General features: G+C 40.3%; 2 protein-coding genes across 4 annotated transcripts in view; one reads left to right on the forward strand and one right to left on the reverse strand.

Moving 5' to 3' along the window:
- The first annotated feature begins 1,718 nt into the window (after positions 1–1,718).
- Positions 1,719–9,448, forward strand: LOC101164878 (vitamin D 25-hydroxylase). Of its 2 annotated transcripts, XM_011489443.3 has the most exons (6): positions 1,719–2,102; positions 2,420–2,561; positions 2,641–3,273; positions 3,401–3,589; positions 3,670–3,730; positions 7,363–7,502. In XM_011489443.3, the coding sequence occupies exons 1-6, from the start codon at positions 1,866–1,868 to the stop codon at positions 7,382–7,384; spliced, it is 1,284 nt and encodes a 427-aa protein (XP_011487745.1). In that variant the 5' UTR covers positions 1,719–1,865; the 3' UTR covers positions 7,385–7,502. The 2 variants fall into 2 exon arrangements, with proteins under 2 accessions (XP_011487745.1, XP_004067161.1); XM_004067113.4 differs by having other exon boundaries at positions 1,725–2,102; positions 3,401–3,730; positions 7,363–9,448.
- A 304-nt stretch (positions 9,449–9,752) lies between these two features.
- Positions 9,753–18,899, reverse strand: part of pde3b (phosphodiesterase 3B) — a 42,024-nt gene continuing 32,877 nt past the window's right edge. For both annotated transcript variants that reach the window (XM_011489431.3, XM_023953446.1), the window contains exons 13-16: positions 14,466–14,669; positions 14,169–14,330; positions 12,964–13,222; positions 9,753–12,641 (exon numbers count right to left, since the gene is read on the reverse strand). In XM_011489431.3, the coding sequence (XP_011487733.1) occupies positions 12,436–12,641; positions 12,964–13,222; positions 14,169–14,330; positions 14,466–14,669 (831 nt within the window). In that variant the 3' untranslated portion in view covers positions 9,753–12,435. The remainder of the gene's footprint in view (positions 12,642–12,963; positions 13,223–14,168; positions 14,331–14,465; positions 14,670–18,899) is intronic.

The raw sequence follows: 18,899 nt of genomic DNA on the forward strand, positions 1-18,899 counted from the left end.
TATAGTGGTATGATTTCCTGGACTTCAACAACCACAGACAAGTGCAGAATCTTTTTTATAGGGATGGCTATTAGAGGCTTAAAGGTGATCATGCCCCCCTTCTCTCCACTCTAGACACACCCCTAAAGGGAAATTGGATTTCTAACTTCAGACTGACTTGCCCTGACAAGGAGCTGGACATGAGTGATAAAGTGACAAATAGAAACGGTATACTAAGAATTTCTTATTGGTATCAACACAAAAATCAAGAGCAAAAGAATTACAAATTAATATGCGTGTGGTCCAGTGAATGCAACAATATGCTTCTGCTCATTGTTGCAATTATGTTTAAAACATTACCTGCAAATTTGAACTGCTCCCTCAATCATTTCAAAATTCCGTTTTTCAAATTACTTGTTATTATTTGTCAAATTATTACACCACAGCTAACTAAGAATATTTGCATTTTGAAGCAGCTTGAAAAAGAATAAGCTCTCCTATCTTGTTATTTTTTATTTACAGTAAATTGTCAAGTGCTCAGGAAAACAATTTAAACAGAACTTCCTTTTAATTCACTTAAGTCAAATATTAATAAAGAACAAATATCATTGAATGAGAAGATGTGAGTTGTTGATGTATTTATTGAATCTTGCTTCCATCTTGCTCTGGAGGTTGCAGTTAACCTTCATGTCTTCACTCTGTGAGAAAATTCATCAGACCTATGATGCTCTTCCTTTCTCAGATTCATTGTTAGTTCACAGAACCTTGCTTCTGACAATATTTGTGTTTGAGCCTCTCCTCCCATTGCTTGTGTTCTTGGCAGTCTATCAAATTCTCTGTAATTCAGTCCAAGAAAAACATGCTGTTTTGTGTGTCTCTCTAAAATCAGGCCAATTCTCTGAATGCTGACTTTTGACAGTAACAAACAAGAATTAGCCGGGCTCCTTCCAGCATCTCCAAAGGTCTTGTACAGTCACCACGGTGAGACAAAAGTTATCACATGGACATCTTTGCACTAAATAATATAAAGTTGAACACTGGCCTGTGTGCTGTTGAGGCTGAGTTTATCCTTTTTTTTCTTTTTATCTCTCTATATTTGTCATCTGTCTATCTATCCATCCCTAATTTATTTTTTTGCTCGGTTTGCTGGGTGTAGGACACACAGGAAACCTGTGTGAAACCTGATTTTTGATTTCCAGGGTGTGTAATGAGCTAAAAAATAATAATAAAAAGAAGAAGAAGAAAACCATGGGTCTTTAGGGAAGGCCCTTTGCACTACTACCTGTCTGGGTCTCCCTATGTCGAGATGTAAAAACTCTATCTATCTATCTATCTATCTATCTATCTATCTATCTATCTATCTATCTATCTATCTATCTATCTATCTATCTATCTATCTATCTATCTATCTATCTATCTATCTATCTATCTATCTATCTATCTATAGAGATATAGATAGATAGATATATAGACAGATATAGATATATGTATATATATACAGTACAGACCAAAAGTTTGGACACACCTTCCCATTTATTTACTTGCCCATGTGTATTTGTGCGGCCATGCTTCCAGAGCTGATGCTTTGCATGGATTGCACTCATTGTTTAGCATTAAAACATAGCAGGTTTTTTTTTCACCAATCATCTTCATGGAGGTGGGCTCCCCCCTGCATAAGGTGATTAAACCCTCCGGCCCATTAACGACCACTACGGTTCAGATCATTGATCAAGAGCAGCACAAAGTTCAGCAACAGTTAACTAAAGTTCACTTAGTTTCTGGCCAATCTTAGGCTTAGAGGCGGGGGATAGAAAATGTGCAAGATGATACATATGTGCCTCTGCTCCTCGGAGGAGAAGCTGCAGTCGAGTGTGGCTCAGTGAAAAATGGTTTCTCTGACAGCAGCATCTGTGGTGCCAGTGTCCCGCGCCATGGCTCTGCTCAGTGTGGGCTGTTTGGCTGCCGCGCTCATGGCTTACTTGTTGGTTCGCCAGCTCGTCAAACAGCGACGACCCCCCGGCTTTCCTCCTGGTCCATCGCCCATCCCTATTATTGGGAACATTTTTTCCCTGGCGACCGAGCCGCACGTTTTCCTGAAGAGGCAAAGCGAAGTTCACGGACAGGTAAGGGCTGCCCAAAGCGCATTTTTCGACCGCTTTTTTTTTTAAGCCGCGCTGCACGATCCTGCAGACAAGGCTGCAGACTTTTCTAGGCACACCCACCCACACTTGCAAAAAAGTTGGAACAATGGAGACTCGCCCCAGGTTTTTGAGCAACCTAAATGGATCCATGAGAACTGGCAATGGAGGGCTCCAAGATAAATCTGCTAGAATAAATGAATCAAAAGTGTTTATGCAATGTCAGAAATTTGAAATTAAAATATTTGGAAAGAGATGTTTGTTCACTCAAACTGCCTATTCCCTTCATATCATTGATTCAGATTTTTAGTCTTGACCTGGGAGGCATCATGACTGTGGTCTTGAATGGATACGACTGTGTCAAAGAATGCCTTTACCATCAGAGTGAGGTGTTTGCTGATCGTCCATCTCTGCCTCTGTTCAAGAAAATGACCAAAATGGGTGGTAAGATGCCTCAGTTGGCTACAGACTTCCGTGTTTAAATTGATCAAACTCTTTCTTACTGTATTTTTCTCATGTAAAGGGCTTCTTAACAGTAAATATGGCAAAGGTTGGAATGATCATCGCAAACTGGCGTGCAACTCTTTCCGTTACTTCGGCAGTGGCCTGAGGCTGTTTGAAAGAAAGATCTCGGAGGAGTGCATGTTCTTTGTAGACGCCATTGACGAACACAAAGGGAAGCCGTTCAACCCCAAGCACCTAGTAACCAACGCGGTCTCCAACATCACCAACCTAATCATTTTTGGTCAACGCTTTACCTACGATGACCGCGACTTTCAGCACATGATTGAACTCTTCAGTGAGAACGTGGAGCTGGCGGTCAGCGGCTGGGCACTCCTTTACAATGCCTTCCCTTGGATTGAGTATATGCCGTTTGGAAAACACCAGAAGTTGTTCCGCAATGCTATGGAGGTCTACGATTTTCTGCTGGAGGTTATAAAGCGCTTTTCCCACGGAAGGGTGCCTCATGTTCCTCGTCATTATGTTGACGCCTATTTGGATGAGTTGGAGCAAAATTCAGGAGATCCTAGTTCCTCATTTTCATACGAGAACCTGATCTATTCAGTGGGTGAACTGATTATTGCTGGCACAGAGACCACAACTAACACCCTACGTTGGGCCATGCTGTACATGGCGCTGTACCCCAACATACAAGGTCAGTTATAGTCTAAACTTCATCCAAACATGAGAAGATAAGACTCTGTTAGATTGATGTGAAATTAACATATAAATAATCTCTTTTGGTTTCTGCTAATCTATGTTTGTTTTTTTCTCCTCCAAAGAGAGGGTGCATCGAGAGATCGACAGTGTATTGACCAATGGAAGGGCTCCCACCTTGGAGGACAAGCATAAGATGCCCTTTGTGGAGGCAGTTTTGCACGAAATCCTTCGCTTCTGCAACATTGTGCCCCTGGGAATTTTTCGTGCTACATCCCAGGAGGCAAAAGTGAACGGGTACACAATTCCCAAAGGTACCATGGTGATCACCAACCTCTATTCAGTACACTTCGATGAGAAGTACTGGAATGAGCCAGGGGTTTTCTCACCACAGAGATTTCTGGACAGCAGTGGCAACTTCGTGAGGCGAGAGGCCTTCCTTCCATTCTCCTTAGGTTGGTTTGCTTTTTTATTGTTATCAAATTAATAAAGTTTCCAGCTTTTTGTGCAAATACTCAAAAGTTAAAAGGTCTAATTTGTCATCAGGTAAGTTTTGCCTAACACTCAAGTGAGTTTAACATTTCATAGGTAAGCTGAATAGTGACTTATCACGACCTAATTTTTAAGACTATAAATCACTCCAGAGTTTAAGTCGTTGGAGCCAAAAAATGTATAGTAAAGAAGAAAAATCATAAATAAGTTGCACTGGAGTTTAAGTCGCACTTTTGGAAGAAAAATGCAGCGCCTCTGAACAAATCTGCCAAGCCCGGCGTAATGCTACAATCACACCAAACATGATTCATGCATCAAATTTGTGTCCCCGCTTCTCTTTCAACACAAGTCAAATTTGCTGCTGGACGCTTGTCCAAAAATGTGTCCATAAACTTGACAGCATGGGAGGAGCTACCATCAATTTTTTTTTCTCATTTACAATGCATGAAAGACACACACGCATGTGTGTGATGTAGAGAGATCAGGTTTATTTATTTTGAAGAGTTCTACAAAAGCAGCGGTAAGCATGGGTTATTAATGAGATAATTCATTCTTTTGGTTTTTTTTCCTGTACATTCTGTACTGCAGGAGCCAGCATCAGAATGACGCTGCTCTCTGTGGTACTTCCTTCTCTCTGTAAGCCAGTTTGATTACTCGCTGTCCCGCATTAGTCCAAGGAAGGAAAAAAAATAATAATAATGATATTCCCAGGAAGCAAGGCCAAGTGGGTCCCATATGGTTTAAAAGTGGGCAGAAAATGGCTTTGTCAGAGGTTTTTGTGGCGGCCCCATCTGTGCTTTTCCTCTTTGGCTTAAGTGGGCACTCATTGGGCTGGCTTGCTACCTTAGTGGACAGCTTAGCGCGCTAGCCATGGCGCTTCCTCTTCATCTTCTGCATTGCTGTCAGTAGCAAATACTGATACACACACCCACAGTCTCCTCTAGCAATTGTTAGTGGGAAACAACTGCTAGAGAGCAACCGACCGCTTATTAATGGGAAAATAACAAATATATGAACTTTTAGTATTTTTAAAAATCACATATAAGCCACTCCTGAGTATAAGTGGTTCCCCTGTCCAAACTATGCAAAAAAACAGCACTTATACTCTGAAAAATGTGGTACATAAAGATTTAGAAACCAGTCTTAGACTAAAATTCTGCTTTGATGATCGCCAGAGAAAATTATTTTATGCAATAGATGTCTAGAAGATGTTTCTGTTCCACTTTTTTAAATTTAAACGAATACAATGCAAACACTCAAAGGAGACTCAGGTATATATTCTAGTTTTTAGGCATAAATACTAGGAAAAAAATGTGTCTTTCAAAAAAAAAGCAAATAAAGTTATGCCAGTTCAACAGCAGCGCAAGAATGTCTAAAAGGAAAAACAATGACTGCATCTTTGCTAAACATCCATGTGAACCAAAGTTGAATTGCACAGACTCAGTAAGAAATCTCATTATTACAAATAAAGAAGTTCAAATATACAAAAACAGTGCAATAAAAACTAAATCAAATTGTTCAGTTTTGCATTTTGCTACATATAAAATGTATGAGCGTGCTTTTCAAAAGGCAGACATTAGTTTACACTGCACCACAGTGCCACCTATAGTGTGACATGTGTTTCACTTTAGGTTTTGCCAAAAGTTAGTTTGTAACTTACCTCTGCATTGAAACATTATAACAAACATTTATTAATGGGAATCTGGAAGGTTGCAAGACAAAAAATCCGTTTGACTTTTTTTGATTACTTGTGGGCTTTCATTGAAACAGTGACAACACAAACAAAACAACTAGTCATGTGCACTTTATTTGCATTAAAATTTGTCATCATATAAAAGGTACTGGTATTTACATTATATGATATGGAACTAACAACAAGAACCTTTTCAAATTAAAATGCCTGTCCATGCATCTGTATACACAGATCAGAAAGTACACAAACACTCAGTGATTGCTTCAGGTGATTAGAACAGACACTAAGTTCAAAATGAAAGCAACGGGTGATTCAATGATGAAGAAGATAACAGATCATTGAAATGCTTTGCTTAACTGAAAATGGTAAATAGTTGTGTTTTGAAATAGCCGGACCATAGACCAGGTTGTTTTGAAGTGACACGTCATTCGTTTTGAGAACTGGAGCTTTTTGTGTTTTTTAGTTAGGTAAGGCTAAAATTCAATAGGACAAAAGGTATTGAATGGATCACAACCTCATCAGTAATGTTCTTCATGGGATGCCTTTCCTGATGAGGTTGTTTTCTGATTACGTGTTACCAATTTATCTGACTTGTGACTAATCCGCTCCAACTTCAATAATCCAGCCCCACACCATTACAGATTTAGAGATAGGATGTGAACTGTGGTTAAACAACAAACTGCGTGTTACATGACTCTGTCAGCCATGTTTACACGCCATCCCAAAACAACATGTGAATCTTCACGCAAATCTGTCTAAAAAAGGCTCTAAATCTCAGTCTTTTATCTGACTTTGTGAATGTCAGAACACCTCCAAGTAAAATCATAAAGTGACAAAAAAAAACGTTTTTTTGGGTAATTTTTTAAACGATTAAACTTTTCTTATTACTTGAACCACTCATGTTAAGTTTTTTAAGAATATTGCTTTTGTAAATTGGAAAAAACTCATGAATGAAACATACCTGTGTAAAAATAATGGTACCCCTAGAAAAAAAGTCTTTTTGACCATAAGAATAAATGCATCATATATCATTTAGTCCCTAAGCATCCCTGGATGTGGCCACAAGAGGAACATTGATTGCTAACTAAGAGGTGGATAAGAGGAATAGTAACCAAAGAACAACCTTAGAAGACACGTAAGATGAACTCGAAGGTCAATCAATCAGCATCAGATCACGCCACAGATTAAGCTGAATGGACATCATGGGAGATGACCAAGGAGAACATCACTTCTTAAAGTAAATCATGAGGAATATTACCATTCGTAGTGACAAGCAGCAAAGCATTTGAGACAGTGTCCTTTGGACTGATGGGATTTTTGGCAAGGCGCATCGACTTTATGTTCATATACACACCGGTGAAGTATGGAAAGTAATGAAGACCATCCCTGTTGTAAACAATATCTGGGGGTCAGTCGTGGTCTGCAGCTGCCTTGATGGAGTGATTAGGTTGGAGTGACCTCTTTTGAGTCCTGATCTACTGAACATGAACGAGATGAACCCTAAACCTCACCTGCAGAAGGAACCTTACAAACCTGAGATTGTTGGAGGACTTTGCCGTAAATAGACTACCTGTCGATAGGTGCAGGAGTTTCTTTGACAGTTAAAGTCCTGCTCTGATCATCTTTTGATCTATCATAAAAGCATTCCTAGTGGTCTTTTATCATGTTGCATTTTTAAAAATCATTTTAATTATTCAATACTTCAAAAGCAGTGTCTGATTTCGTGTTGTTTAATTTTCCGAAAACATTGATTTATGATTTAAAGTAAAATCAGATCTTTTTTTTTTGTTATTTGGAGGGCAGCATTTCTTTTCTTCTGTGCAGAAAAGCTGGACATTGGTCTTGAAAGACTTAGCATGATGATATGAATCTTACTAAATAGAACATCTTTTTTCTTTCTAGGAAAACGCCACTGCTTGGGTGAACAGCTGGCCCGGATGGAGATGTTTCTCTTTTTCACCACTTTGTTGCAAAGGTTTCATCTTCAATTCCCTCCGGGAACTGTTCCAACAGTCACTCCCAAGCTAGGGATGACCCTACAGCCCAAACATTACTCCATATGCGCCATCCGCCGCCAACAGAAAGTTCCCAATTCTTGAGACGCCACTTATTTTCTGTAAGCACAAGTGTGTGCATTTAAGTCTTTTCCAAATACCTTCCAGTGGGATAGGTTAGACGTTTTTTTTCCAACTGAAATGGATTTTTTTTTGTGAGCAATATGCATGTTTGCACAGCGCTTTCAACCACCAGAACTGGAGGGACATCCGAGGAAGCCGAGATTGCTATCGATTTGATTCTTTGAGCTTTTGCACCCAGAAACAGAAATGTCTGTGAACATGGTGCAACTGTGATGGCTCGGGTCAATGATTTATACTATGTACACTCATAATGGTTCATAGCCCTTCTGTCCCTAGACAGATTTGGGTCGGATTGCTGACACCAGTCATTTGAGCTGCATGCTGGCAAAGTGGGACTGACAGACTTTCCAAGAAAGTTCTTCACGTTGTGTACTGGAGCTGGACATGGACCAAGATTTACATCATCTGGATCAACTTTTGACTTGTTCTCCTGGGATGTTGCTATGTGGAAAATCTTTCTCTTAGAAAGATCCCATTTCTTTTTCTTTTTTTCAGAAATCGACTGTGCAATGTTTCTGCTAAATGGTGCTTATCAGTGCTCAATGTGCTGCATTTAAGTGTAAGAGTAACAGTTTATTATTTTAATGTATTTGCAATGTTGTGAGGTTTCTTTTATATTTTCACAATTCCCAAAACTTACCTTGTCTACTTTTAGAGGTCTAAAGATTCCAAAAGAATAACTATGGCTTTAATGAGACAATGGGAAAAAAAAAACTTTTCTTTTGCTGTTATGTAAGCAATGTTAAATAGGTGATGCAGGTTTGTATGTATTGTACTGTTTCATTTTAAGTCAGGCAGAGTTCATTTCCTAGTTTTGATTAAGAAAAATACCAATAAGATAAGAGATTTTCCACATTTATAATTTTGATTAAAAATGTAGATATACATTATCTAGAATAACTCCAGTTTACCTAAAGAACAGAATCCTGCAATAGCGTGACCTAGATAAAGGAAAATCTCAGTTAAAAAAGGACAGAGGACGACTTTGCATGGCTGGATGTCAGGAGGTTTTAAAAAACCTGAAAAGGTGTAGGTTTAGGTCCTTTTTAACCACCACCATACACAGATGGATTGGATTTGTTGTGCTATATTGTGTGTTGAGGTCACATTGTCCGTTGATTTGCAACAAGGCCTTTGAAATCCAGTTTTAACCCTTTGAGTGTCTATATTTTAGCTAGTTTTGATGTCACAAACCTGGACCCTCTGAAAATGAGAAAAAAAGATAGGTTGCAACACGCCCAATAAGATCAAAGGATTCAAACCCCTACCTCCCCTTTTAAGAGCACTTTCAATCTCAATTTAAAATTACAATGATGATCTTCATACATACGTATGTATTCTAGCTATAGCTCCAATTCCTGTTTTTGATCGACTATAGTTAAAAAAAATGTTTTAACTGCAGGGTCCATATTCTATCTGCGTAGTGACGTTGGGCTTTTTTACATAGCAGTAATTGTCATATTTGCTTGTTTAAAAAGCCAAGTAGAAATTACATAGAAAGTAGACCTGACACTTTTGTTTTTAGTCATACTGTAAAGAAGTAAACACAGGGTTTCCCTTAATTAGACAGGGCATTCCCAAATTAAACCTTGTGGGAAAATTATTTCTATACTGTATAGTTATGCACTTTACTTGGTGTTTGTATGTCTTTAAACTCTTATAGCAGTCACTGCATCTATCTTTAATGTTCATTCAGACGGCGGCTCTGGAGTACTGGAACCAGCCCCTAGTGGTAATTCTGTGAACAGCATTTTTTTTATGTATACATTTGCCTTTTTTGTGATAACTGGTTTAAACTTTCTATTTAGGAGTTTGGGAAGTCCTAGGAGAATAAATATTTCTTTTCTATAGGTAATGTCTCAGCTTGTTTTTTCAAAACTGATTGACTTGAATGTTGATTGGCTGTATGATTGATTAGACTTCAAAAATGTCTTTGGCTTTTACTCAGGTTTAACTTCAATGTTTAAATGATATATAAATATTTTTAAAAAAAGAAGGATATGCTTCTCCTCTCACTGACATTTAAACCAAAAGGTGTAGAGACTTTAAATGTTTCCTCACATACTCAAAGTGGCATGGACAAAAAAATAAAATAAAATCTTGCGAGTTCTCACACACACAAACACCAATAAAAATCAATGAAAACTGCCGATACTTTAGGGATGGTGTTTTATGACAGCTATAAATAACAAAAATCCCCACAGATAAGGGTGAATGGTTACATTAGACAAACGTACGTACATTGATGCTACATAAGGGTAACAACCATTCTTAGATGTATTTATGGCACAATCATCAGAGGACACTGTGGTTTGAAAGACTGCACAGTGAGAAGCCAACAAACATTTACAACTTAATGAGTCAGAACATATCAGGTCTGGAGCTACCACGGCTTTACGATCCAGCTTGGGTCCATGTGAATAGAACGGATGTCAAATTTGTCAGAATGCATTTGGCTCCAGCCTGAGTCCCGACTCTGTTCCTGATCGTGGAGGGAAATTTTCTTTTTGGACCCAATGTGCTGGTTCCATGCCAGCAGGGCCCTAGCCTGGAGAAAATGACGCAGATGGAGAGACCGAACCCACGACGTACAGGATGATGGTTGAGTGCGGCACAAGTTTGGTGACACAAGCGACACAACGGTGAGAGAAAGTCAATGGTGGAGACAAAGAGTGGTTTATGGTACAGAACAATGAGAGGCTAAAAAAAAAAAAAAAAGGTGTCGAACCAAACTAATAAAAGCCCCCCACCATTCCACATCAGAAATAAAACAAAATAAACTCTCTTGAATTGCAAAAGGTTTTCATTACATGATGTACATTTTTCTTAATTATGTGTAGAAAACAGATGCATTCACTTGATTATTCAAAAATATATATTTTTATGAACACACTCTTTTGTACAGTGGCTAAACACTTGTTTGGTATTAAAATGTGCACATCTGTACCTGTGTTTTTTTTTTACCAAGCCAAATTCCACAACTCACCTAAATTTCTCCAAAGTGATCATGATTTAATAAGCTGACCACAGAGCAATGATACAAATTCCTTATTCTAGTGGAATGCAAGGAGTTTTACAGATAAATTTAGAAAACTAAAAGGTTTTTTAGCCTGCCTTGTGGCAGACAATATATATATAGATATATATATATATATCTATATATATCTATATATATATAAACAAATCGTAAGTGACATGAAACCCTGCATTTCTTCTTAACACACTGGCCTTTTTTATTTTTTGTGGTGGGTTGAGATAAAGTTATAAATTAAGAAGCCAAAAAAGTTCATTTGATTGTGCATTTAGCTTGTTTAGACATTAACACACACACACACACCCCCAACCCGACTAACTGAACCACCCTTTTAGACTTTGTACAGGTGGTTTAAAAAAAAGAAAACAGGATAGAACGCCTAATTTACTGTTATAGAACAGCAAAACTATTGGTGTTACTGCAGGAGCGACATTTGCAGTCTGCCGACAATCAAGATAACCTTTTCTCCAGTTGGTTGTAAAACAAACAAAAAAAAAGGTAATGCAAACAGTGTACGAATAAATGGCCAAGAGACAGCACATATGATATGCTCCTCCTCTGATTTTAGTATCTGGAATTGGCTTGGAGTCAAGTTGTTCATTAAGAGATTACAAACTACTTCAGTCGCCTCAATTTTCATTCTTTTTTTTTAATTACTTAGGTTTCTTTAAAGTGTATTTCATATTATTGTCATAAAGTCTTGCAAAAAGAATTATTCAACTTTGTGAATCCTGAGTAACCTTAAAAAATACTTGTAATCAAAAAAAAAAAAAAAAAGTCCCATTCATGGAATCAGCACTCTGGATCTGCATGTCAAACATCAGAAGACATTTCACTGATTTAAAAGCAAACACCAATGTGAAAAAACGCACACATAAACACGCACAAATGACATCCTAAAGTAATTTCTTTTTTTTTTTAAATGTGCTCTCTTTTTCCTCGCTCGTTCTCTCCATACCAAAATAATGACGCGTGAAAAACAAAACTGTCAGAGGTAAAGAAAGGAAAAAAAAAGGAGAAAGATGTTACACATGAATAAAAGCATCCAAAATGATGCAGATATAATGCTATTAATCAGCCAACATTTCAATATTGTCTGTGACTGAGTCTGATACAGTGTTTCGTGTCGCCAGCAAGGTGAGACAACTACAAGGGCCAATATGGGCTTAATAGAGGTTCAGACAGGCACATCATTAGAAACAGTTTTAGTCTGTCGTCTTTCCACGCATCAACTGTTCACTTTGGTAAAGGGTATCGGTCACTTCTTGAAGTCCTTCGCTTCAGTATTCATCCTTAGCCATCCATTGTTTTGTCTTTAATATACAGGTGCTGTTTTGTACCTACAGAAGGTGTTGAGTGCTTTGCATTCAAGGCAGCCTCACAACCAGGTGAGCAACTCAATGCTGGAACCTGTCCACACTCCTCTTCCTCAGCACCTTCCTCCTTGCTTCTGGTGCTTTTTTTTGTGTTTGTTTTTACTGGGTGCACTTGACTCTCCGTGGGTTGAAAGTGCATAGGGGTTGGGGCCCCCACCGTTGCGGTAAGGATCCGCTCACAGTAGTAAGGCCTTTTTGTTTCTCCAAAATAAAGGTAAAAAAGAAAATAACATAACGTGACTGTTTCAGCGTTTGAGCATTTGCACAGTGAAGCTTTTGATTGGTGTGTTTGTGAGAGAAGGAGAATGTTTCTTTTTTTTATGTGCATTTATCAGTCCTAATGTCAGTGAAAGGCAGGTAAGAAAAAGGACCGGGGATCCTGCTTGTCCTTGTTTCACACAGATCTACTCCTTCCTTCGTCCTTCCATTACTGTCTTTCCTCTCCCTCCTCCTCTTCCTGGATGACCTGGATGTCATCTGATGGGGAGGTGGGCAAGCTGTCCTGCTGCTGCTGCTGTTTGCCGAGCTCTTTGCTTTTATCTTCTTCCTCGATGATCTTCTTCCAAACCTTGTGGTTCTCTGTCAGGTGGTGCATGATGCAACAGTAAAGCCTGCGGCGATTTTTCGTCCTTCCTAGGATGAATCACAGGACAACATATGTTTATGAACATGTGCTCTGATGTCACATTTTACCTTCAGGTTTTGCAGGGTTGAATGCCGTCTGGTTTTAGAAGGCCAGCAGAGCTTGTATTAGACCTCAGTGATACTGAAGTCTCAATGTAATTTAGAACCAAGAGCAGCTTTAAAGAGACAAAGAATGGAAAGCCCTCTTGAACTAAAGGGTTCAATAAAAGCCAGACCTTTCAGTAGAACTGTTATCATTTCAAAGGTTTTAATAGTGAATCTGTATGAACACAAAACACTTAAAAATGATTTTTTTTAAAAGGTTTCTTACTTGGAGCCAGCTCATCTTCTAGTACATCTTCCTCATCTTCATCTTCATCCAGATCTATGTCCCCCTGCCCCTCATCCTCGTCTTCATCCGACCCTTCTTTACTAATCCAGTAGCCAGGCAGCAGGCCTGCAGCATCGTAAGAATTGCACAGTGGTCCAACAATGTGGGTGATGAAGGACTCCTGCAGCTTGGCCAGCTGCGGGGAGGAGCGGTCCATGAAGGGGCTGATGGGTAATCCCAGTTTTGTTTCCTCGTCTCCCTGCAGATAAATAGCCCAGCCTTTAATAATGAATGCTGGAGGCTGCTTGCATTCATTGCCTCCAGAGTTAATGGGCACAACAATGAAAGCAGCTGTGTGACAAACATATAGTGCGTACTGTATGTGGGGTTGTGTATCACTTTAAAGATAAGCACTTTGGTAAAAGCTGCTTTACAGCCTGCAGAGGCAAAGGTAGCTCTGCGGAGGAATTTAAGTAAAGTTTATTCTTTTACATTCTTTCAACGCCCAACAAAAGTCGTTTCAGGTCATTTTGTATTGAGAAAAACCCAACAGATTTCCATCAAACAGGCTCTGCTGACTTCAGTGACTTTTGTCTTTGCTATCATCAACAATTCACACTCTGCTTTCTTACACTTTTGAAGCACAAACTGCCGCTTGAAACTGCCTAAATATTGACTGTCATGTGCTTTTTACTATTGAATGGCTTTAGTCTAATCACTCCATCATGAAAGTCTGACTGTTGCTGTGTTGTTCAGATTATTGGAAATATGTGATGCTCTCCAATCTCTTTAAGATAACCGTCACTTTCATTTATAGTAACTTCCATTATCTATCGGACCAAAGATCTTTGGACGTGCAGCGTAATAAAAGTACAGGCCAAACCGTAAAGGCTCTGACACTCAAACTTCCTGTTTGAATTCGCTTGCATATATTCTTGCACGACGTACACTGATTGAAAGAAACGGACAGTAAATCTGGAGTGCTGAAGACATGTTGCTACTGTTTCATCTTTATCTCCACTTTCTGATTTTTGTTGTATAATGTATTGACAATGTGGATAAGAATGAGGTAGCTCAAAGGGTATATTAGGTAAAAAAATTGTTTGTGGGGAGGGAGGATAACACGTCAGCGAAAATTTCGGACAAAAATCCTCTCCGAGGTCACACTTTTGAAGACGACCGTCTCACTGGCTGAAACTGCATACCTGCTCGTAAAACTCGTTGACGATGCCTTCAGTCCACTTCAGATGCAAGTCCCGGACTTTAGCTGGTCCGTTTATGTCTGCTAGCTTGATGCACACTTGGCAAACCAGTAGCCTGTCATTCTCATTGGTCCAATCAATTCCTGGACTATTCACATCATTCACCTGTTAAAAAAAACAACAAAGATAATGAGGTAGGCATTTATCAAACACTTTCCATTTTCTTTTGGTGTCTAAATCTATATTATGCACAAAAAAAATGTATTGGGTGTGCTTTGAAAGGCTGTAATCATCTCAAACCTTCGAATTAAACTCAGCCAAAAAGTCAAAGTGCTTCTTGAGGTCTGTGGCCAGTATGGCCTCAATAACAAGGAAACGAAATCGCTTGAATTCCACGTGATCGAGGTTGACCAGAAAGTTGTACTCGGGCTGGGACAGGTAGAGGTTCCAAGCAGATGCAGCATGGTGGTTCTCCAGAACCGAGCGGTCATTATATAGAACAGCCTAAAAGGGGGAGGTAAGAATATAGAAAACAGAAAAAATTCTGATTGAGTAGACTTAAAAAACTTTATCTGAGAAAAAATTGCTGTATGTATCTTTCTTGCACAATGCACAAAACAGTCAATACAAATGATAAGTGTGCACGAACGATTATGGTTATGAAAGAGGTGTAACAGACACACAAGAATGTGACACAATGTGATACATCAGCAATAATTCAAGACATTTTTTGTGAGTGGATGAAATTTCTTGGAAAAACAAAATGTTTCTGCAGTGGAATGAATTTTTAAAAAATTGTATACAGGTTTTTTTGAACAGCAACCTTTAGGTCCAGCCCCAGCATTCTAGTCTGGACTTTGGCTTGGCCATTACAACATCTTGTTGTTGTTTAGGCCACTTTCATGATGCATGATCCAATTTCAGTCAAAGTGTAGCTATCAGACACACGGTCGCCTCCAGAATACGTTGATAAACCGAAAGGTTCACGTTTGCATAAATGACTGCAACACCCAGTTAGTGTCAGTGTCAACAAAACCCTAAGCAGCGCCTCCACACCGCTGATATGAAGTCTGGTGTCTTATATCCTGTATTTATGACCAAGCATTCTCACTCTTGGATTTTCTGCAGTGTTTTCAATTGTTGCTCTGTGGACTGAACTTGCTGATAACCTGACTCCTGAAAAGGCTGCCAGTAAAGGTGGTCGGTTTCATTACTGTGAGGCTCAAGTTGCTTTCTTCTTGTTTTCTTGAATTTTGAATTTTACAAGGAATGGTTTGAAAGTCTGAGTTGCAAAAAAAACAAAAGAAAAATCACCTCAAATCTTAAATGTCATTAATATTTTAAGAAAGTAAAAGGGTAAATACAAAAAATAAAAAAGTAGATAAAAAGATTTTTTTAAAATCTGTACGTATAACGTAACAATGTTTTATTGGCCTCCAAAAATTATTAAATTAACTCGAACTCATGTATTTTGCCCTTTGTGTAGCACCTTGCAACAACCTTGGTTACTAACTGGCACTTCAAAATAACACTAAATTAAATAAAGCAGTAATATTTAAAAAAAAGAACCTTTTAGATTCTGGAATATTACTAATAATATTGTTTTTTTTTATTTCATTTTTTAAATAAAGTGCAATTTAAAAGTAAGACATTGGCTACAGCGGAGCCCCTAAGCTGAACCAATAGGATCTTCTAGGATCCTTGTTTTCCCCAATACTTGCATTTACTATTTTATCCATCCATCCATCCATTTTCCTCTGCTTATCCGGGACCGGGTCGCGGGGGCAGCAGTCTAAGCAGAGATTCCCAGACTTCCCTTGCCCCAGCCCCTTCCTCCAGCTCCTCTGGGGGGACCCCGAGGCGTTCCCAGGCCAGCCGAGAGACGTAGTCTCTCCAGCGTGTCCTGGGTCTTCCCCGGGGCCTCCGCCCAGTGGGACATGCCCGGAACACCTCTCCAGGGAGGCGTCCAGGAGGCATCCGGACTAGATGCCCGAGCCACCTCAACTGGCTCCTTTCAATGTGGAGGAGAAGCAGTTCTACTCCAAGCTCTCCGCGGTTGACTGAGCTTCTCACCCTATCTCTAAGGGAGCACCCAGCCACCCTGCGGATGAAACCGCTTGTATTTGGGACTTCGTTCTTTCGGTCATGACCCATACCTTATGACCATAGGTGAGTTTTGGAACGAAGACCGCCCGGTGAATTGAGAGCTTTGCTTCTTGGCTCAGCTCTCTCTTCACCACAACGGACCGATACAGCGACTGCATAACTACGGACGCCGCTCCGATCCGCCATTCAATCTCACGTTCCGGTCTTCCCTCACTCGTGATTAAGACCCCAAGGTATTTAAACTCCTCCACCTGGGGCAGGGACACTCCACCCACAAGAGATGGCAAACTACCTTTCTCCGGTAGAGAAACAAGCTGATCAGGAAGGCGGGTTCTGTCATTGGCTGCAAACAGGACACCTTTGAAGCAGTGATGGAGAGGAGGTCCCTGAACAGACTCCTTTCAATCATGGACAACCCTGAGCATCCTCTCCACCCTCTTATGAACAAACAGCGGAGCTCCTTCTCCAGGAGGCTCAGACAGCTCCGCTCCAAAACTGCCCGGTACCAAAAGTCATTCATACCCAATGCAATAACCCTGTACAACAACACACAATGCAAAAGATAACCTTTGCACATCTTTTATTACCTATTTATTTAGTTGTTTTCTATTTTGCACATTTCTTTTGCACACCTTTCTACTTGCACTGTTCTGTAAATAGCTTTTTTAAATTATACCTTGATGTCTGTATTTATGCTACATTTTTTTTTTTTTTTTTTTTTTTTTTTACTTAATTCTAAGTCTTTTTTCCCCTCTGCTGTCAGTTGCTATGGTGACAAACAAATTTCCCACGTGTGGGATCAATAAAGTATCTATGATTCTGATAGATAACCATGGACTCAGATTTAGCGGTGTTGACCCTCATCCCAGCCGCTTCACACTCTGCCGCAAACTGCCCTAATGCACGCTGGAGGACCTGGCTTGATGAAGCCAACAGGACAACATCATCTGCAAAAAGCAGAGAGGAAATCCTGTGTTGCCTCCGCAACAGCCCGGGGCGCAGCTCGCTTAGACTCCCGATACCTGTCAGCTGCCTCTGGAGCCCGCAAGCCAGCCAGGCATGGTAGGACTCTTTCTTCAGCTTGACGGCATCCCTTACTTCCGGTGTCCACCACCGGGTTCGGGGGTTACCGCCGCGACAGGCATCAGAGACCTTGCGACCACCGCTCTGAGCAGCAGCAGAGACGATGGAAGTGGAAAACATGGTCCACTCAGACTCAATGTCCCCAACTTCCCTCGGTACCTGTTTGAAGTTCTCCTGGATGTGGGAGTTAAAGACAGCCAGACGTTCCCAGCAGACCCTCACCCGTGAACCGCCACCTTAATGTGGCACGGAAGTTTGAGAGCTTGAGTGATCCCAGGAGTTAGCTATCTTGGGCGGGGGCGGGAGCGGGTGCCTCGGCGGCCCAAACCCCGGTCATGGAACTTGGATTTTGGGACATGGAATGTCACCTCTCTGGGAGAGAAGGAGCCTGAGCTGGTGTGAGATGTTGAGAGATACCGTCTAGATATAGTCTGGCTCACCTTCACACATAGCCTGGGCTCTAAATCTCAGTCATTAGAGAGGGGTTTGACTCTCTACCACTCTGGACTTGCTCAAGGTGAGAGGCGGCGGGCTGGTGTGGGCTTACTCGTGAGCCCCCGGCTCAGCCACCAAGTGTTGGAGTTTACCTGGGTGGACGAGAGGGTCATGTCCCTCTGCCTCCGAGTGGGGGACAGGTCTCTAACTGTGGTTTCGGCTTTCGGGCCGAACAGCAGTTTGGAGTACCAGACCTTCTTGGTGTCTCTCGAAGGGGTACTGGAAAGTGCCCCAACAGGGGACTCCATTGTCCTCCTGAGGGACTTCAATGCCCACGTGGGCAATGACAGTGGCACCTGGAGGGGCGTGATTGGTAGGAATGCCCCCCTTGATCTGAACCTGAGTGGTGTTTTGTTATTGGACTTCTGTGCTCGTCATAGTTTGTCCATAACGAACACCATGTTCGAGCACAAGGGTCACCATCAATACAACTGGCATCAGGACACCCTAGGCAGGAGGTCAATGATCGACTTTGTAGTCTTTTCAGGCGACCTTCCGCCCTGTGTCTTGGACACTCGGGTGAAGAGAGGGGCCCAGAACTGTCCACCAATCACTACCTGGTGGTGAGTTGGATTCGCTGGCGGGGAAGGAGGCCGGAAAGACTTGGAAGACCCAAACGTACTGACTATTTTATAGAGATGATAATATCAAATTGTTAAATTATACTCAATATATTGAATATAGTTGATTAGAAATAAATTAGACATTAATTAGAAATAAAAAAAAATATTTCTGCTTTATATTTTGGATGAAAGCTTTTCTGAACAGTTAAAACCAGATATTACTATTTTTTTCATCTTTCAAAATACCAGAATGTTCTTACTGACTGATATTTAAAGACCTGAACTCAAATATTTTCTATAGCATTGAACATTTTTACAACCTATTTGGAAAATGGTTTACTTATGTTTTAGTTTATTTAACAAAAAGCCACTAAATGGCAGTAATACACAAATCAAATAGTACCCTAAATAAGAGACTTTTTAAACACATTCAAGAAATGCATAGGTTCAAGATAATTCAGTCTTTGAACTCATGGTCTTCAGATGC

This window comes from Oryzias latipes, chromosome 3, assembly GCF_002234675.1.
Source record: "Oryzias latipes chromosome 3, ASM223467v1".
NCBI classification, from domain to species: Eukaryota; Metazoa; Chordata; class Actinopteri; order Beloniformes; family Adrianichthyidae; genus Oryzias; species Oryzias latipes.

What these genes read in the sequence shown, in the direction of transcription:
- LOC101164878 (XM_004067113.4), top strand. Translation starts at nt 1,866, where the DNA reads ATGGTTTCTCTGACAGCAGCATCTGTGGTGCCAGTGTCCCGCGCCATG. An exon ending in GCTGTACCCCAACATACAAG is followed by an intron (nt 3,274 to 3,400) that starts GTCAGTTATAGT and finishes TCTCCTCCAAAG; the next exon opens with AGAGGGTGCATCGAGAGATC. An exon ending in CTTCCTTCCATTCTCCTTAG is followed by an intron (nt 3,731 to 7,362) that starts GTTGGTTTGCTT and finishes TTTTCTTTCTAG; the next exon opens with GAAAACGCCACTGCTTGGGT.